The 17,605-nt window shown below is 44.7% G+C and overlaps 1 protein-coding gene and 1 long non-coding RNA gene across 5 annotated transcripts in view; one reads left to right on the top strand and one right to left on the bottom strand.

Annotated features, from left to right (window-relative positions):
• Positions 1 to 8,437: 8,437 nt before the first annotated feature.
• On the bottom strand, positions 8,438 to 10,581 carry LOC307176091. The gene is made up of 2 exons (XR_013824599.1): positions 10,398 to 10,581; positions 8,438 to 10,194 (listed from the first exon to the last, which is right to left on the bottom strand). It is a non-coding gene; the product is annotated as an uncharacterized lncRNA (long non-coding RNA).
• A 448-nt stretch (positions 10,582 to 11,029) lies between these two features.
• The window catches only part of NTAQ1 (N-terminal glutamine amidase 1), a 247,813-nt gene continuing 241,237 nt past the window's right edge, over positions 11,030 to 17,605 (top strand). For all 4 annotated transcript variants that reach the window (XM_079901368.1, XM_079901369.1, XM_079901370.1 and 1 more), the window contains exons 1-3: positions 11,030 to 11,327; positions 12,931 to 13,030; positions 13,821 to 13,871. In XM_079901368.1, coding sequence (XP_079757494.1) covers positions 11,239 to 11,327; positions 12,931 to 13,030; positions 13,821 to 13,871 — 240 coding nt within the window. In that variant the 5' untranslated portion in view covers positions 11,030 to 11,238. The remainder of the gene's footprint in view (positions 11,328 to 12,930; positions 13,031 to 13,820; positions 13,872 to 17,605) is intronic.

Genomic DNA, 17,605 nt, shown 5'->3' with positions numbered 1-17,605 from the left:
CGGCCGCAGCGCGCGCGCCCGGAATCCCTCCGCCGCCTGTCCCTCCCACGTCGCCACCCTATCACGGCGGGCTCGAAACTTCCCTCCCATCTGTAGAGCAAAGGACTTTGGGCCGAACTTGAAGAGAATCCACACCGACAGGGTAGAGGACCCGAGCGGATAGTGACGTGAGACCACTCTCTCCTTTTTCTTAGATAGTGCCGGCTCGCAGAGCTCGGCGGAGGGAGACGGCAGGTAGTGGCGCGCGTCCCGTTTGGAATTTTGGCGCTTGGACGCCGTAGGGGGAAGGGAGGCTCCCGGACGCTGTGATTGGCTGGCGGGGCCTGGCGGCTCCTCCCCGCTGCTCCCGACACCTGCCTTCGGCTTCCCGCCACGCGGGATTCAAATGCGAATTGCAGAGTCCTTAACTGGAGTGGGAGAAAGCACTTGGCTTTTGACAGGTCTTGACTTTGATTCTTAAGAGCTTAACCCAAACAAGTTAAGAAAAAGAGAGATAAAAGAGAGCGGGCAGAGTATTATAGTTAAAGCGCAGGTTCTGTACCTAGAGCCAACAGATCCCGCGATCTTGAGCAAATGATTCACCTCGCCGGGTCTTAATTTCCTAATCTGTGTATTAACTCTAATTACAATACCTGAGGTTCTAAGATTTTATTATACCTTAGAACCGTGTCTACACATAAATGTTTGCCAACATTACAGAATTACAGAAGATGGCTTCTCTAAAAAATTAAAACACTTAACGTGACTACTTTGAAAGAGATAGCAACATGCTGAATGATCAGAATGTGAGAGGAGCCCTACTGAAACAAACAAAAGCTATTTATTGATTTGGATAACTACATTTCCTTAATTCGACATGATTGAGCATCAGTTATGTGCCAGGCAGTATTCTAAGCACTGGGGATGCAGCTGTGAACAAAGAGAGCAAAAATGCCCTCAGGGAACTTAAATTCTGGTAAAAGGAGAAAGACAACAAACTAAATGATACGTTTGTTAAAAGTTAGTAAGTGTTAACAGAGAAATATAGAGTAGGGAAGGTGAAGGGAAGCGTGCAGTTTTAAACGGCGATTAGGGAAGGTCTCACGAGGTGTAAACAAAGACCTAAAGCAGGTTAGGTATATCTGGGAGAAGAGAGATGCATGCAGAGGGAAGGAGAGGACAGTGGGCCTACGAGATCAAAGAGGAAAAAGCTGCTAGGAGCCGATCCTGCAAGGCCTCAGCTTTCAGGCTTTTGCTTTTTATTATGAGATGAAAAGACATCACAGGGTTTTGAACAGAGGAGTGACTTATTCTGACTTTTTGAAAGAATCCGTCTGGCTGCTGCATGGAGAATGTAATATTGGGGACAAACTTATGCTTAAAAAAAATTGTTGTTAATCTGAAATTCAACTTTAACTGGTTGTCCTGTATTTTTATTTGCTAAATCTGGCAACTCTAGTTAGGAGGCCACTACAATTATCCAGGCAAGCGATGACGTGACACAGACCAGTATGAGAGCTGTGGAGGTAATGAGAAATGGTCAAATACTAGGTATTTTTGGAAGAAAGAGCACATAAATTTGCTAATTAATTGGATTTAGGCATGAGGGAAAGAGAAGAGTCAAAGATGACTCCAATATTTGGTTGCTTGTTTGTTTGCTCGAGCTAATGGCAAGATGGAGCTGTACCTAACTTAGAGAAGGCTCTGGCTAAAGCAAGTTTGGAGGGAATATCAGGAATTCCTTTCCATGCACATTTAAGATACAGAAGTTACTATATATTCAGCACTTAAAATTTGGTCTTTTAAGAGTTTAAAAAAATTATATTTACCACAGCATTATTTATAATGTCAAAAAGCTGAAAACAACTTGAATGTCCCTCAGTGGGACCTTAAGAAGAATAGTCATTAAAAATTATGATGCAACTCTGTGTTAATTTAATTATATAGAAAGTTGTGCATAGTGCATTGTAACTTGTTAAGAATGTACAAAGAAATAGATACCATACAGTTATATCTTTGTTTAAAAAAAAGTATATGTGTATACTTGCATCGGAAAAACCCCCAAAGAAACTACAACAAAATGTTAATGTTTAATTTATAGATGGTAATAGTATGGTTGTTGTGTAGTTTCTCTGTACTTTTCTCAATTTTTCTGTTTTTTTTTTTTTTTGCACTAAATATGTATTACTTTTACAATAGGGAAAAGAAAGCTTTAAGATGATTGTTTAGGGGGATGGTGGTGGTGGGATGAATTGGGAGATTGGGACTGACATATATGCACCAATATGTATAAAATTGATAACTAATAAGAACCTGCTGTATAAAAAATAAATAAAATAAAATTCAAAAAAAAAAAGAAGTATATGTGTATACTTGCATCGGAAAAGCCCCCAAAGAAACTACAACAAAATGTTAATGGTTAATTTCTGGATGGTAATAGTATGGTTGTTGTGTAGTTTCTCTGTACTTTTCTCAATTTTTCTGATTTTTTTTTTTTGCATTGAATATGTATTACTTTTACAATAGGGAAAAGAAAGCTTTAAGATGATTGCTTAGGGGGATGGTAGTGGTGGGATGAATTGGGAGATTGGGACTGACATATATGCACCAATATGTATAAAATTGATAAATAATAAGAAACTGCTATATAAAAAAAATAAAATTCAAATATATATATAAAAAGATTGTTTACCCAATATAAATGAAAGCAGAAAGAACAATATTTAAAGTAGCATAGTGGGCTTCCCTGGTGGTGCAGTGGTTGAGAGTCCGCCTGCCGATGCAGGGGACACTGGTTCGTGCCCCAGTCCAGGAAGATCCCACATGCCGCGGAACAGCTGGGCCCGTGAGCCATGGCCGCTGAGCCTGCGCATCCGGAGCCTGTGCTCCGCAACGGGAGAGGCCACAACAGTGACAGGCCCGCGTACTGCAAAAAAAATAAAAATAAAATAAAGTAACATAGTCTACCATTATGGTATGTCCACTTTTCTTTATGCATCTTATACATCGATAAACATTTATGGAAAGAACTTCCACCCAAAAGGCATATACATTTGTGATTTTGTTATATATTACCAAATTGACCTCCACAGAAGTTATAGCTGTCATTCTAGTTTTTAGGGTTTTTTTTTTTAGGGTATTAGAAATATAATATCTTTTTTTTAAACATCTTTATTGGAGTATAATTGCTGTACAATGGTGTGTTCGTTTCTGCTTTATAACAAAGTGAATCAGTTACACATATATATATGTTCCCATATAGTTTTTTTTTAATAAGCAAAGAAATAGAAATTTCAGAACACCAAGAGATGGAGCCAGCCAAATGGTTTTCTTTGTTCCTTTACTCTCTCTCCAACAACATTAAGAATTACCATACTTGCTTCAGCCTTTAGTTGATGTAGTGGGTTGATCTGTGTACCCCAACAGGATACGTCCAAGTCCTAAACTCTGGTGTCTGTAAACATGACCTAATTTGAAATAGGGCCTTTGCAGATGTAATTAGGGTCTTGAAATGATATCATCCTGGATATACGGTGGACCCTAAATCCAAGTCTGGTGTCATAAGAGAAAGGAGAGGAAGATCTGACACATAGACTCACAGAGAAGAAGGTCATGTGAAGATGGAGGCAGAAATTGGAGTGATGCATCTGTAAGCCAAGGACCACCAAGGATTGCCAGCAACCACTAGAAGCTCGGAGAGAAGTATGGAACATTCTCCCTCAGAACCTCCAGAAGGAACCAGCCCTGCTGACACCTTGATTTCAGGCTTCTGGCCTCCTGAACTGTGAGAGAATAAATTTCTGTGTGCGTGTGTGTGTGTGTGCACGTGCACGCATGTGTGTGTGGCGGGGGGGGGGGGAGGTTTAAGCCACCCAATTTGTGGTAATTTGTTACAGCAGCCTTAGGAACTTATAGAATTGGTCTGGAATTGGTCTTTGGCAGGTCATTTCTTTCTTTTGCTGAAGCCTTAGCTATTGTCGACAGGAATGTCTTGATGTAGGAAAAGAGGGGCAGTGGAAACTGAAGTTCTTTCCCGTACTCCCTGACTTCCTAAAGAGGGTCAAGTGTTCTTACCTCACATGTGACAGAAAAGAGGCCTGAAGTAAGAGCTAATCATAATTCATTATCTCATTTGAGATGAGGTCATAGGTGGGTCCCTTTCTGTTTAGTAACAAAAATAGAAAGTAAACATCAGTTTGAACAGGGATTTCTTTCAAGAATGTGGTATATCTGACCTTACTTAAATTTGATAGCTAATCTCATTGATTTCACATGAAAGAGGAGAAAATCATTAATCCCATGGAGGTGGGGGTCATAGTTGACATTTTCCATTTTTTAGCTACTCCAAATTTAAACAGACACCTCTCCTACCTGAGAGATTTTCTCTTTGAGTGGGTTTGGGTTAGGCAGGGCCCACCTCCTTCAGTGGAAATCCAACAGGGACGGATACTTCATTTCCCTGTTAATCTGGCAACTAGGGCTCAGGCATGTTACCTCATCTCAATCAGTAGGTTGCTCCCACCTGGGACGTGCATTACGTCTTAAAGAAGTGACCCAAAAATGCAGGGGCAGAGATTATTCTTGGTGGCAGCAGCAGAGGGTACAGAGGCAGGGGCATTTAATGGTGGCATTCTCACCATCTGATTTTTGGATTGTTGGAGCATTTTATCAGTGTGACCTGGCTGTGCTTCCTCCCCTCCAAGTCCTACCCAGCCTCCCTCATCCCCATTCTTCTAGTAAATTTGACTTCCTGTTTAAGTTAGCCAGAGATGGTTTCTGTTTTTTTTTTTTGCAGTATGCGGGCCTCTCACTGTTGTGGCCTCTCCCGTTGCGGAGCACAGGCTCCGGACGGGCAGGCTCAGCGGCCACGGCTCACGGGCCTAGCCGCTCCACGGCATATGGGATCTTCCCAGACCGGGGCACGAACCCATGTCCGCTGCATCGGCAAGGCGGACTCTCAACCACTGCGCCACCAGGGAAGCCCGGTTTCTGTTGTTTACAGTCAAGAACTCTATCTGGTATAGAGGCTTCAGGTCAGAAAAGGGAATTGTACCAGTGGTTTCCTTTTTTGTTTATTTTGTTTTGGTAGCATGCGGGATCTTAGTTCCCTGACGAGGGATCAAACGTGTGCCCCTGGCAGTTGAGGTGTGGAATCTTAACCACTGGACCAGAGGTCCCTTACCAGTGGTTTCCTATAATGGACACTGCCATGTCAGACAGATACCCCTATCAGATTTGGAGGATGGAGGACCAGAAGAGGGGGTATGTTGGCACAGGAAGTGAGCCAAGAAGACACATCACAATTTTATGATGTGGTTTTCAGAGTTTCCCTCTTTTTCAGCCTCCCCTGAATATACTTCAATTTCTCAATTTTCCCATGTAAGGTGTGGTGCACAGCCCTCAGTCTAATACCACAGGCATGGGCCCTGGGACTATTGCCTCCCTCCCACTGCATTCTAAGTAAGATTAGTAATAATCGTATTGCGCTCCAACCCAGCCCAACTCCCCACCCTCAATGATGAGGTGCTTCCCCCGCCCACCCCGCCCCAGAGCTCACATAGCACATTGCTGCCTTAGCATTTACTGCTTTATGTTGAAGTTATCCCTTTAACACGGGAAAGTAGTAATCAGATAAGTGCAAAATAAAATAACAATGGGAATGCCAGGTTTTTTGCCTATATTTTTGTTTTTTAATAACAATGTGATATTGAGGTATACGCTTGTTTCTTAAAAGCAGTATAGCAATATGTATCAAGAGAACTGGAAAATATTTAAAACCTTAGGCCCAGGAATTCCACTTCTAGGACTCCCTCCAAACATAAATAATTAGAGGCATGGACCAAGATTTATGTACAAAGATGTTGACTGCAGCTTTATTTATAATAGTAGGATCTGAAAACAAACTAAATGTACAACAGTAGGGGAAAAGTTAAGTGAGCAATAGTCTGTCCATGTAGCTTTTTATACTGATGTTGATAAACTTGACTTTTTAGAAATGTTTTATTAAAAAATTTGTTATTAGAAAGTAACCCATGTGAAAAATTCAAGCAGTACAGAAATGTAAAAAATAAAGGTACAAGTCACTCTGTGTGATTGCCATGAGGAAAAAGAAGTTTTCTCTTTCTGCTAGGGTTGTCAAGCCTGGAAAGTACGAAATGGGGCTGCCAGCAGCCATCCTCCCACAGCAAGAAGTGAAGTGACCTCAGAATGAAGCCAAGCACTGAGAAGCAGACAGAGGGGAGAGCAAGAATGCCTGGGGAAGTGAGTTCTGCTTCTGGTCCCTTGAGACCCTGGTTTCTGCAGCTCATCCTTTAACTGTGAGGGCCACTTCAGTGTCCTTCCTGTTCAATGGGCTAGTAAACAGCCTCTCTTCCCTTGACTTTTAACTGATTGAGTCATGACTAGTATAACTGGGACAGCTGCTTTGTGGGAATCAAATTATACTGTTTGTGCTATAATCCTATTCTAACGATCAAATAATTCTTCCAGCAGCATGAAATGAGGTCCATTTGGCATGAAGTGGGCTTGGCAAACCAGTAGAAGCCTCTAAATAATCACCTTTTTTTCATGGTCACAAATCATCCTGGGACTAGACCTCAAGTTCATCAGGGTATACTGTCTGGAATATATGTATTTTTCCTTTTATGAAACTGAAGACAGCAACTATTCATATTTAGTCTTATGTTATCTCTTCCAACATATTTTCTCAAAGATCCTTAAGAAAGGCTTTGGGGTCATAATCTAAAGCACTATCCGTATGCTAGAATGTAACTCATTTGAGTCTAAAGATTTTTAACCCATTTAAGGCAACTTGGTGATTTCTACCACCGCACCTATCTTGGCTTTTAATTTCTTCTTACTGCTATTTTCTTTGTTCTTTACAGCTTGAGGATCATTTTCTTTGATAGAAAATGCAAGCAAAATAGACAGACATTGGGTATTTCTGTGTTCTTTCAGTTGTCTGATCATTATCGTATCATGTGGTCTCAAGCAGTGGGAATATCTTTTTCTTCTAGCTCTTGATATTGAGCATAAAATACCCCCTCCCCCAATAAAAAATAAAAGCCCTTTTTGCTATTAAACCTGACTGTATTGTGTGCTATAGACTTCCTGAATCTCCCCTTTCACATCCATGGCCCTTTTTAATATTTTCCTTTGTTATGTGTTCCTCCTCCAAACCCCTGCCCTTTAACATCCTGATTTCACTGGGTGTTGGCTGTGTGAGTACATCTCTTATTTCTTCCACAGCCAGATCACTGGGATTTGTAGGTCAGAATCTGGGTCTATGCACCTCCTACTCCTCTGAAACCATATCCTTTTTTATAGCCTTTACCATGAAATTGTATGTCTTTAAAAAATATGATCTATTTTTTCCAATTTAAAGAGTAATTCCTGCTTATGAGACAAAGTTTAGAAGCATAAAGAAAGCACATTATGGCAGAGACTGCTGGCTCTCTCAATATTCATTCCCTCCTTCTGCTTGACATACTCAGATGTTAGCTGGGCTGCCCAAAATAAACCCTACATTTCCTGATCTCCCTTGCACCTGGGTGTGACCTTGTGGCTATCTTTTAGGCAGTGGAATGTGAGCAGAAGTGATGTGTACAACTTGTGGATTTTGTTCTTAAACCTTCCGCTCCTGCTTTTTCCTGATTTTGCTGGCCAGCATGCAATTATAGCAGATATGGTGGTGAGCATTCTTGAAATATGTGGACTAGGGTAACACCCTAGATATGGCTTTCCATCCAAATCTCAGGAGCCTGGGTAACAGACACTGTGGAGACACTACATCAGCTCTGGAATGTAAATGTTCAGGGTGTTATATGAGAAATGCATTTGTATCTCATTTAAACCACTACATTTTTGAGTTTCTTTGTGACAGTAACTTCACCTGTATCCTAATAAAATAAAGTCATTAATTCAACAAGGATTTATCCCAGTCACAGTGCTTATACTCTGTTCACAGAGAAATATAATAATCATAACTGCAAAACTCTGTAGTTGTTTACTACATAGGGTACTTCTGTTGTGCCAGGTACTATGCTTTTTGCACAGATTAGTTTATTTAATGCTCGCTACAGCTTCATTAGGTAGACACTCGACTTTTATTACTCTCATTTTACAAAGAAACTGACACACAGAAAGGTTGGTGACTTGTCCAAGGTCATACAGGATAGTAAGTAGCTGAGAAAGGATTTGAGCTAGAGTCTCTGACTCTGGAGCTATTATTTTGTCTCACCAAGACAAGACTGTGTCATGGAACTGCTCATGGCAGAGGTAGAGTCAAGTTGAGTTACTTAAGATGATAATAGTATTGAAGACATATGACTAAAAAGTCATGACAAAACAGAAAAAAAAAAAAGCTGTGCAAAAATGGAAGGCAGCAATGAATTTTCCCTGGGAAAAGCTGCAAGTAAGGAAAGTGAAAGAGCACACATTAGATAGAAGATACGTATACCTTTTGCAAAGTTTTAGTGTGTCTGAGGAGTAGTAAGACACTCAGTGACAGAAGTATATGGTATATTGGAGATAATGGAGTGAAATTATACCATAAATTGTTGTTGCTAACATTTTTTTTTTAATTAAAAAAAAACCTATTTATTTGACTGTGCCGGGTCTTAGTTGCAGCAGGCGGGCTCCTTAGTTGCGGCATGAGAACTCTTAGTTGCAGCATGCATGTGGGATCTAGTTCCCTGACCAGGGATCGAACCCGGGCCCCCTGCATTGGGAACGCGGAGTCTTGACCACTGCGCCACCAGGGAAGTCCCAGCTAACATTTATTATTATGTGTCAGCACATATTCTAACTGCTTTATATACATAAATTTAGTCAACCCTCATAACAACCCTATGAGGTAGGTGTTATTATCATTAACTTCATTTTAGATGAAGAAATTGAGGCATAAAGAGGTGAAGTAATTTTGCCCAAGGTCACACAAATAGTAAGTAGTAGAACCTACCTAGTTTGGCTTCAAAGTCCTGCAGTAGTCTGGGTCCAATAAGAAGAAACCACATGGTAGGTTAAACAAGAGAATTTGAATGTCAAGAATTAACTATGATAAAAGTGAACTGTAAGATAAAAGGAAACTATATGGTAACTAGGGCTGAGGGAGAGTATGCAAGGACAAATTTGAGAGGGGTCTGGATCTCGTTGGAGAAAGCAAGGGTTGGCTACCAGACAGCAGAGAAGTTTGCTGGTTTAGCCAGGCTGCAGGCAGTCTGGAGTTGCTAGGCAGACGGCAGAGAAGCGGGTGGAGGCGAGCAATCACCAACTGGCCCTGTGGGGAACCACGGGAATCTGGGAGCCAGCAGGGACAGAAGGCCTTCAAGAGGCCTGGGGGGAATACTGGGGTGGGGGGCGGAAGGACTGCTCAGTGTGTGACCCTGACCCCCAAAAGTCTTGCTGAAGGACAATGGGCAGGTGGTTGCCTGCAGGCCTCGCAGGGCTCTGGTTTCTGTGTCAAGAGGGCTGCATACAGGTTATTGCCAGGCTGAAGCTGCAAGGTTGCAGAAGGACCGAGTTTGGGTCTGTGGCTGGAGCGGACCCCACTGGATGTTTTCATGACCACACTCCTACCTCTGGTCCGGTCTCTCCTAACCACACTCCTAAATCTGGTCAGGTCCCAGAAACTGCAGGAAGCTTCTTCCTCCAGCGAACTTAACTGAGAAGGCTTAACATCGTGCTCACTTTAAAGAAGAAATGCTTAAAGGAATTCAGTTTTTTATCACAGAGCCTATGTTGAAGTATGTATTTGGACCTGAGAGGCAATACACTGATAACTGACACAATGACTTATGTTCAAAGTCTTTAGGACTTTTGGGCTTTACAATTCATGAGACTGAGAGAATCTAAAAACCAATAAAATAAACTAAAAATTTAAGTTTTGATAATGGGAAATACCCTGATCAGCTATATATGTCACTTGCAAATTTAAACATTCAGAAGGATATAAATCTAAAGTGAAAGTCCTCCATACCACTCATTAACCAGAGATAAACACTTTTTAAAAAAAAGTTTTTTCTTATTGGCTGGGTTGGGTCTTCATCGCAGCACACGTGTTTTCTGTAGTTGTGGTGCGCGGGCTTCTCACTGCAGTGGCTTCTCGCTGCAAAGCGCGGGATCTAGGCGCGCTCACGGGCTCTAGAGCGCAGGCTCAGGAATTGTGGCGCATGCAGCGATAAACACTTGCAACAATCTGCTGTCTTTCCTTCCAGACTGCCAGCAAATAAACAAATATATGATTAACACAAAAAGGATATCATGAGGACCCTCTCAAAACTGTTCTTACTATGTTAAAAAAATCAACATACCTTTCTGAGCCAATATATTTGGAATTAACCCCCCTCATCATCCTCTCCGCTACCCCTCCCCACCAGACTCAAACTAAACCTTTGTTTTTCACACAGAGGTCCTCTTACTTCACTTGCACACGTGGAGTCTTCCGAGTCTCATCTGCCACAGCCGGCAACAGGTTACAGGGTCTCGGACTCCTCGGAGACTCATGAAGCACCGTTCACCAACTCCAAGCCCTCTCCTGACTCGTGTCTCAAGCGGCCAGCCGGTGACCCCCTTTTCCCCCACGCTGACTGCAACCCCGCTGTTCCCGAAACCTCCAGCAAGCCTGGCGCCGCAGCCGCTCTAGGACCACGTGCCGCCCCGCCCCGCCCCGCCCCTGGCCCACCCCGCCCCGCCCCTGGCCCACCCCGCCCCGCCCCTGGCCCCACCCAACTGGGGTCTCGCCCACCAGAAACCACGCAGTCCTCCTCGCCCTGGGCTCCGCCCACTGTGAACTCACGCCGCTCACCCAACCCCGGATCCGCCTACGTTGCCCTGGCTCCACCTTCACGGGACCAGCACTGCGCGCCTCGAGCTCCGCCCACCTCGTCCCAAGCTTCGCACGCCGGGAGATTGCGTCGCTCGCCCCGCCCAGGCTCCGCCCAACAGGACATGCCCCACCAACCCAGGGCAGCGCTCGTCCGCCCACTGACCACACCCCCCCCACTCCCGCCCCGACTCCACCCTTCCGGAATCTGCAACGCGCGTCTCAAACTTCTTGCGCGGGGATCCTTCGCGCCCGCTCGCCCAGGCTCCGCCTACCCTGCCCCAGGCCCCACCACCCGGGGACGCCACCAGCGGCCTCGAGCTCCGCCCACTCCGCCCCGCGAACCCACGTTGCGCTTAGTGCGCCGACGCCTTCGCTGAAGCCCGCCCGCGGGGCTCTTCCAGTCGGTTCGCCTCAGGCCTGTGCCGAGGCCCGCCATGGAAGGGGACGTCTCCGCCGCCGCAGCCGCCCACTACCAGCCGGCCAGTCCCCCGCGGGACGCCTGTGTCTACAACAGCTGCTACTGGTGAGGGGGAGCGGGGTCGGCTCCCGGCGTCTCCCTGGCCCGCTCGGCCGCGGCGTCGTAGCCGAGCCCCGCCTCTTCCCGGCCCCTCCCCGGGGCCGCTCTGGGCCTTGGCGGGCGAGTGTTCCGGTTTGAGGGGAGGAGGGAGCGGGGAGCGGGAGTGGCAGCCCTTGTTCCTTGAGTCGAGCGTGGGCGTTTGGGTGTGGAGGGGGCGGTATTCGCCAGGAGTGGTAGGGTCGGTGGTGCGTTACTTCTGCCCGGCTTCTTTCGCTTGGACGTTTGTCAGCAGATCTCAGGGCTTGGGCGGCCAGGAAGGGGGTTGGAGGCGGAGGGTGGACCGCAGAGAGCATTTGGAAATTATTCTGCTGAAGCCTGCGTGGTTTCACACTGATGTGAAGGTCATCTTAATTTTGGAAGAGAATGAAAGCGCAGAGATCCTACAGTAACATTACCAAGATCACCCAGCTAATAGCAGCCCGGAATCCAATTCAGTCCCTTTTGTACCAGAAACCAGGATCTGAACCGCCGTATCGTCATTATAATAGTGGTTACATTTACACGTAGCACTTGATATATGCCAAGAATTGTTCTGAGACGTTTATGTCAACGAAGTAATGTGAGCCCCACAGTTACACGAGGAGGTCGGTACTGTTGTCCCCATTTTAAAGGTGAGCACGTTGGAGCATGGAGAGATGCAAGTAATTTGCCTAAGGCCACATAGCTTGTGAGTGAAGGAATGGGGATTTACACGCAGAGTTCGGCTCTGGAGTCCACACACTGCACCCCTGTCCTAGGCCACCTCTGTGGCTGAATCACCACTCTTATCTTGGTCCTTTTCATACCCACACCTGCCTTTCCCTTGCTTGAATAATGACTTCTAACCCCACTTTCCAGTCCCTGCACAAAAAACCTTAGGGTCCTCTATAACTTACCTTTCCCTCCTTCAGATGGTCACCAAACCGATGCTGTGGAGCTCACCATTTGTTCAGCTCTGACTGCATGTCAGGCCTAGTGCCAAGTACTTCCATCCATGCTTAGGAGATAGGTCTTTTGTTATCATTCTCCTCATGAAAAGACTGAGCCACAGAGAGGCCTGTTGTTTGCCCAGGGTCACACATCTAGCCAGTGGTGGTGCTGAACCTGGAACCTCTGTAAGGGTGGAGCCATGCTTCTTCTGCCCTGTCTCCCACCTCAGTCCTGTTAGTTCTTGTCCCTCACATCCATCCGTTGTTGTTGTTTTTTTGTGGTACGTGGGCTTCTCACTGTTGTGGCCTCTCCCGTTGTGGAGTACAGGCCCTGGACGTGCAGGCTCAGCGGCCATGGCTCACGGGCCCAGCCGCTTCGTGGCATGTGGGATCTTCTCGGACCGGGGATTGAACCCGTGTCCCCTGCATTGGCAGGCGGATTCTTAACCACTGTGCCACCAGCAAAGTCCCTTGCTGGGGATGTTTTTGAGAAGGTTCAACTGTTAGCCAGTTGTTGGATGAGATGGTATTTCAGGTCTCTACCAATTTTTTTAAATGTCATTATCAGTCTTTTGGGCAAATTTGAAAGACATAGAGTGTTCTTGTTTAATTATATTGATTAAACAATTACTTTATTTCAGTGAAGAAAATATTTGGAAGCTCTGTGAATACATCAAAAACCATGACCAGTATCCTTTAGAAGAGTGTTATGCTGTCTTCATATCTAATGAAAGGAAAATGGTAAGTTGGGGAGTGATTGTGGAAATTTAGGATTACATTAGAAACTAAATAGACCATGGGTTTAGCACTGTTCTAAAATGTGCCTTATAAAATACAGCAACATTTTAAAGTTTGTTTTTGAATGAGATTTTTTCCCTACCAGGACATGGTTGAGTTAGTAGAGCTTAGTCCCTTACTTGCAGGTAAGGAAATATGTGATGGTTAGTTTATGCAAATAAAATCCCCTTTCTTTAGGTATTAAGTTAGAGCTTTTAAAATTAAACTTAATTTTTAAATTAAGTTAGAGGCACATATTCTCAGGTTTGAAGTAAAGGTTTCTTTGTTTCTGGAGTTTTAATGGAACTGTAGTAAACTTCTATGAAGTATTAAGAAAAGTAAGCCCTTAATATTTTGTAAAGCACTTTTGTGAACATCATCTTGTTTGACCCCAGTGGAAACCCTGTGAAGTAGACAAGGTCCAGACAGCTGTCTCTGTTTTATAGATGAGGAAATAGAGACTCAGGGAGGTCCCATGAATAATTAAGTGGGAAAGCAAGATTTGAACTTGCCAGGAATTCCAGTTCCTAGTTTAGGTCTCTTTCTACTCTCCAGAAAACATCTTGTAATTAATTATTGCTCCTTCATTGTTAAGGACACTTGGAAGGATTTGGATTTCTTCTTATCCATTCATTCTTTCACCTTGATTGTTGGTTGCCTAGAAATATTTTATTTTTCATGTATGTATTGCTTTAAAGAATTTAGTAGTGGTTTAACTGAAGTTGTGGCTTAGGAGAGTTATTGTATTTTGTAGATACCTATCTGGAAACAACAGGCAAGACCTGGAGATGGACCTGTGATCTGGGTAAGGTGGTCAACACAGACAACTTCTGATGCAATAGTACTTGTAATCGATGAGTGGTCTTTATGTTTTGGTAGAGCAGAAATAATGGGGCAGTAGAGAAAGACTATGATAATTATTAATAATTTGACTTCTTGACGATAGATGTTATTTGGTCTAAGGTAGAAGCACTTATGGGCATGTTTTCTTTTAATTTTGAAATTATTATAGGAATGATTTTAAATGGCTGATGTAGCAGATATATTTGTTATCTAGACTCTTGTCTATTTAGCACTGGAAGGAACTTGAGCATTATCTAGTCCAGCTGCACAGTAGAATTATCCAGAGATTGTTAAAAATACAGGTTTCTGGGAATTCCCTGGCAGTCCAGTGCTTAGGACTCAGGGCTTTCACTGGCAGGGGCCTGGGTTCAATCCCTGTTCGGGGAGCTAAGATCCTTCAAGATGTGCGACATGGCAGAAAAAAAAAGAAAAAAGAAAAAAAAATACAGGTTTTTGATCTAGTCGATCTAGAGGTTCAGGAATTAGTGTTCTTAGTAGACTTCTGAGTGAACATGACTGGCATTTGGAAAACATGGATCTGCGCCAACCCCTTCATTTTTCAGGTGAAGAAAGAAGCCAAGAAAGGCAGAGTGAATAGCTCAGGGTCATTAAGCTGATCATTGGCAGGGCTGGGTCCTTTCCAGTACACATCCATATGTCACCTTAAACTGGTCCCCTGAAGAATGGAATTGTTTATGCTAAGAAACATGAAGATAAAGTAAAACTCCATTCATGATAATGCAACAAACATCAGGTTTCTGATGCTTATTTAGAATAAGATATCATTTGAATTGGCTTCATTCATTTACTTAACATATATTTATTGAGTGCCTCTTATATGCCAGGCACAAATAGACTGAAATCCTTGGCCTCATGCTCTTGCTTCCTTCACCAGCAGGGGATCCTCTGCTCTAACATTGAAGCCCAAATCCAGCAGTGTTGGGTTAGGAGTGCAGGCTGAGTTGGACACATGGGGGTTAAACCCCAGTCCTCCCATTGGTGGGCTGTGTGAGCTGGACAGGTTATTTACGCTCTTTCTTCGGTGTCTTCCTCTGGTCACTGGAGGCTTTAGTGAAATAATGCATTTGAAGCATTGTCCTGGTATCTGGTACCAGTGCTCCAGAAGAGTTAGCTATTATTGTTAGCAGAGCTACAATAACCCCAGTTGCGGACTGTCCATCTGCCCTAGCAATCATGCCCATTGCTGAAGTGCTCAGCTGATTTTGAGTCACGGTCTTGCTTCCTGTCTTCAGGAAACTCGTAGGGAAAGGACCTGTCCCCCTTTACACAGCAGCTCATGGCGGCTCAGTGTGGGGAACCTTGTTTCAGGAAGTCTCCCCACAGATTTTCTATGTGGAGCAAGTCTCTGGCAGATTGATCTGGGCCTCACTGCTGTTCTGTTGCAGGGAATGGGTAGGCTTCCCTAAGTGGGTAGAGGCACGATCCCCAGAGAAACAGATCACTTTCTAAGTGGACATCCCTGCCTCTAGCCCCACTGGGTCTTTACCAGGCATTTGGACAAGCTCTGTACCCAACTCAGAGAGTGAGGCTATTGCTGGAATCTGCATTCCTTGGTTCCGCATCTCTGCCGTGAAGGTGACTCCTAGTTGAGGCCTGCTTTCCCTCTCGAGTTCACCAGCCATCTGTTATGTAGGAATATGGACCCGAGCTAACCAGAAGGGTATTCCTTGTTTATGCCTTTTCCTCTCTTTTTTTTTTGGGCTGCGCCTCGTTCCCTGACCAGGGGATGAACACACGTTCCCTGCAGTGGAAGTGTGGCGTCTTAAACACTGGACCGCCAGGGAAGTCCCTGTTTGTGCTTTTCCACAAGTTGTGTCCTCCTTCTGGGAAGCTCTCCCCTTCAGGCAAGAGGCAGTGACGGCAGCCTTTCCTCAGTGAAATGCTCCTTAGCAGTTGCCTGCCTTTTCCTCCCCGCCCACACACCCCTTGCCTTGGTTGGCTTTATTTTTTTGTGGTACGCGGGCCTCTCACTGCTGTGGCCTCTCCCTTTGCGGAGCACAGGCTCCGGACGCGCAGGCTCAGCGGCCATGGCTCACGGGCCCAGCTGCTCCGCGGCATGTGGGATCTTCCCGGACCGGGGCACGAACCCGTGTCCCCTGCATCGACAGGTGGACTCTCAACCACTGCGCCACCAGGGAAGCCCTTGGTTGGCTTTTTATAAGGCTGATTATTTACATAGTAGTCTCATTAATTCTCTCAGTAATACTGTGAGGTAGACACCACAGTTATCTCCGTCCTGTAGAGGAGGAAGCTGGCTAGTGGTGGGGCTGAGGCTGAGCCAGGTGACCCCGCTTCAGGCGCCTGTGCCTGCACGCTCTCCCACCTCTGCTGAATTACCTCATCATCTCACCGTTCTGCAGCAGTTGACCTGTGTTTCCCCCTCGCTTCTCTAGGAACTCCTTGAGGGTAAGGACCTATCTTTCTCATCTTCATATCTGTATTTTAATAGCATGGTTTCCCACAAAAAAATAAGGAGTACATATTTAAAAAAAAACTGTAATATAGGGTAGAAGATGTCAAGAGAGAAACAAATTTTGGATACGGCGGAGACTGCTTCTGGCAGGGGTGGGAAAAGATGAAAGATGGGCTCATGGGGAAGAAAGCATTTGAGTTGGAGCTTGAGTGACAGATGTAGGGAGAGCGGAGGAGAAGGTGGTGCAGATGGGGCCCAGTAACGTGAGCAAGCCTGGGGGAAGGGAGTCGTGGACTGTTACCGGGGGAGCAGCACTTAGTTCATGTATCTGGAGGGTAGGATGCATTAAGGGGAGGACAGGGAATAAGCTTTCATTTCTGATGCTATTCTGATTTCTAAGATAGAACTGGAGCCAAAGGAAGCACTTTCAGCTCTGATGGTACAACATCTCCAGTCTCAATTATGTTCCCCACCTCACAGGGTCAAATGAAACATCGTTTGAGAAAGTGCTTTGTAAGCTCTGAAGTACTAGAAATATCAGATGGTATTTCTAACATTGTATTGATGTGATTGAACTTTTTATCTCGCAGTGCTGTTCTCTGTGAGAGCATTTTTCTTCTGAGGAGCTCTAAGCATCACACTGCCCTCATGTCCATTGATAAACCTCCCTGACGTCCCTTCCAGCCCTTAGCTGGTTTGGGCAGTGCCCCGTGTCCGGGAGTGAGAGTGAGAATTCACCTGTGCGCTGGGACCCAGCTGTGCAGGAGAAGCTCTCTGTATTCTTCTTCCTTAATGGCTACATATTAGGGCTTGGCTGACTTAAAACCAATAACAACCGCATTTTAAAGTCCTTCCCCTCTCCAGGCTCACCTCAAGCTGTCCCGTTTGTTAATGGTTTGGAGGATATCCTTGTAGACTTTTTTCTCTGTACTCATGCATGCATGTGTACTTCTGAATGCACATGTCTGTCTTTATATACACATAAATTAAAAAAATAATAAAATAATATACATAATCTGCAATTTGCTTTTTCCATCCAACTGTGTAACATGGACTTAGTCCAATTTCCACAAAAATTTACCTACTTCTCTTTAGCAGCTGCATAGGACTCCATCTTATGACTGCATCGTGGTTTGTTAACCATTCCCCTCTTGGTGGACTTCTGGTTGTTTCTGAATTTTCAGTGTTATAAACAGTGCTGCAGAGATTTGCTTTGTTTATATACCTTTACATGCATGTGGCCATTTTTCTATAGGCTGGAT

Source organism: Stenella coeruleoalba (genome assembly GCF_951394435.1).
Source record: "Stenella coeruleoalba genome assembly, chromosome: 17".
Classification (NCBI taxonomy): Eukaryota; Metazoa; Chordata; class Mammalia; order Artiodactyla; family Delphinidae; genus Stenella; species Stenella coeruleoalba.
Note: the sequence above shows the minus strand (reverse complement) of the source record. Positions and strands in the feature narration are given on the sequence as shown.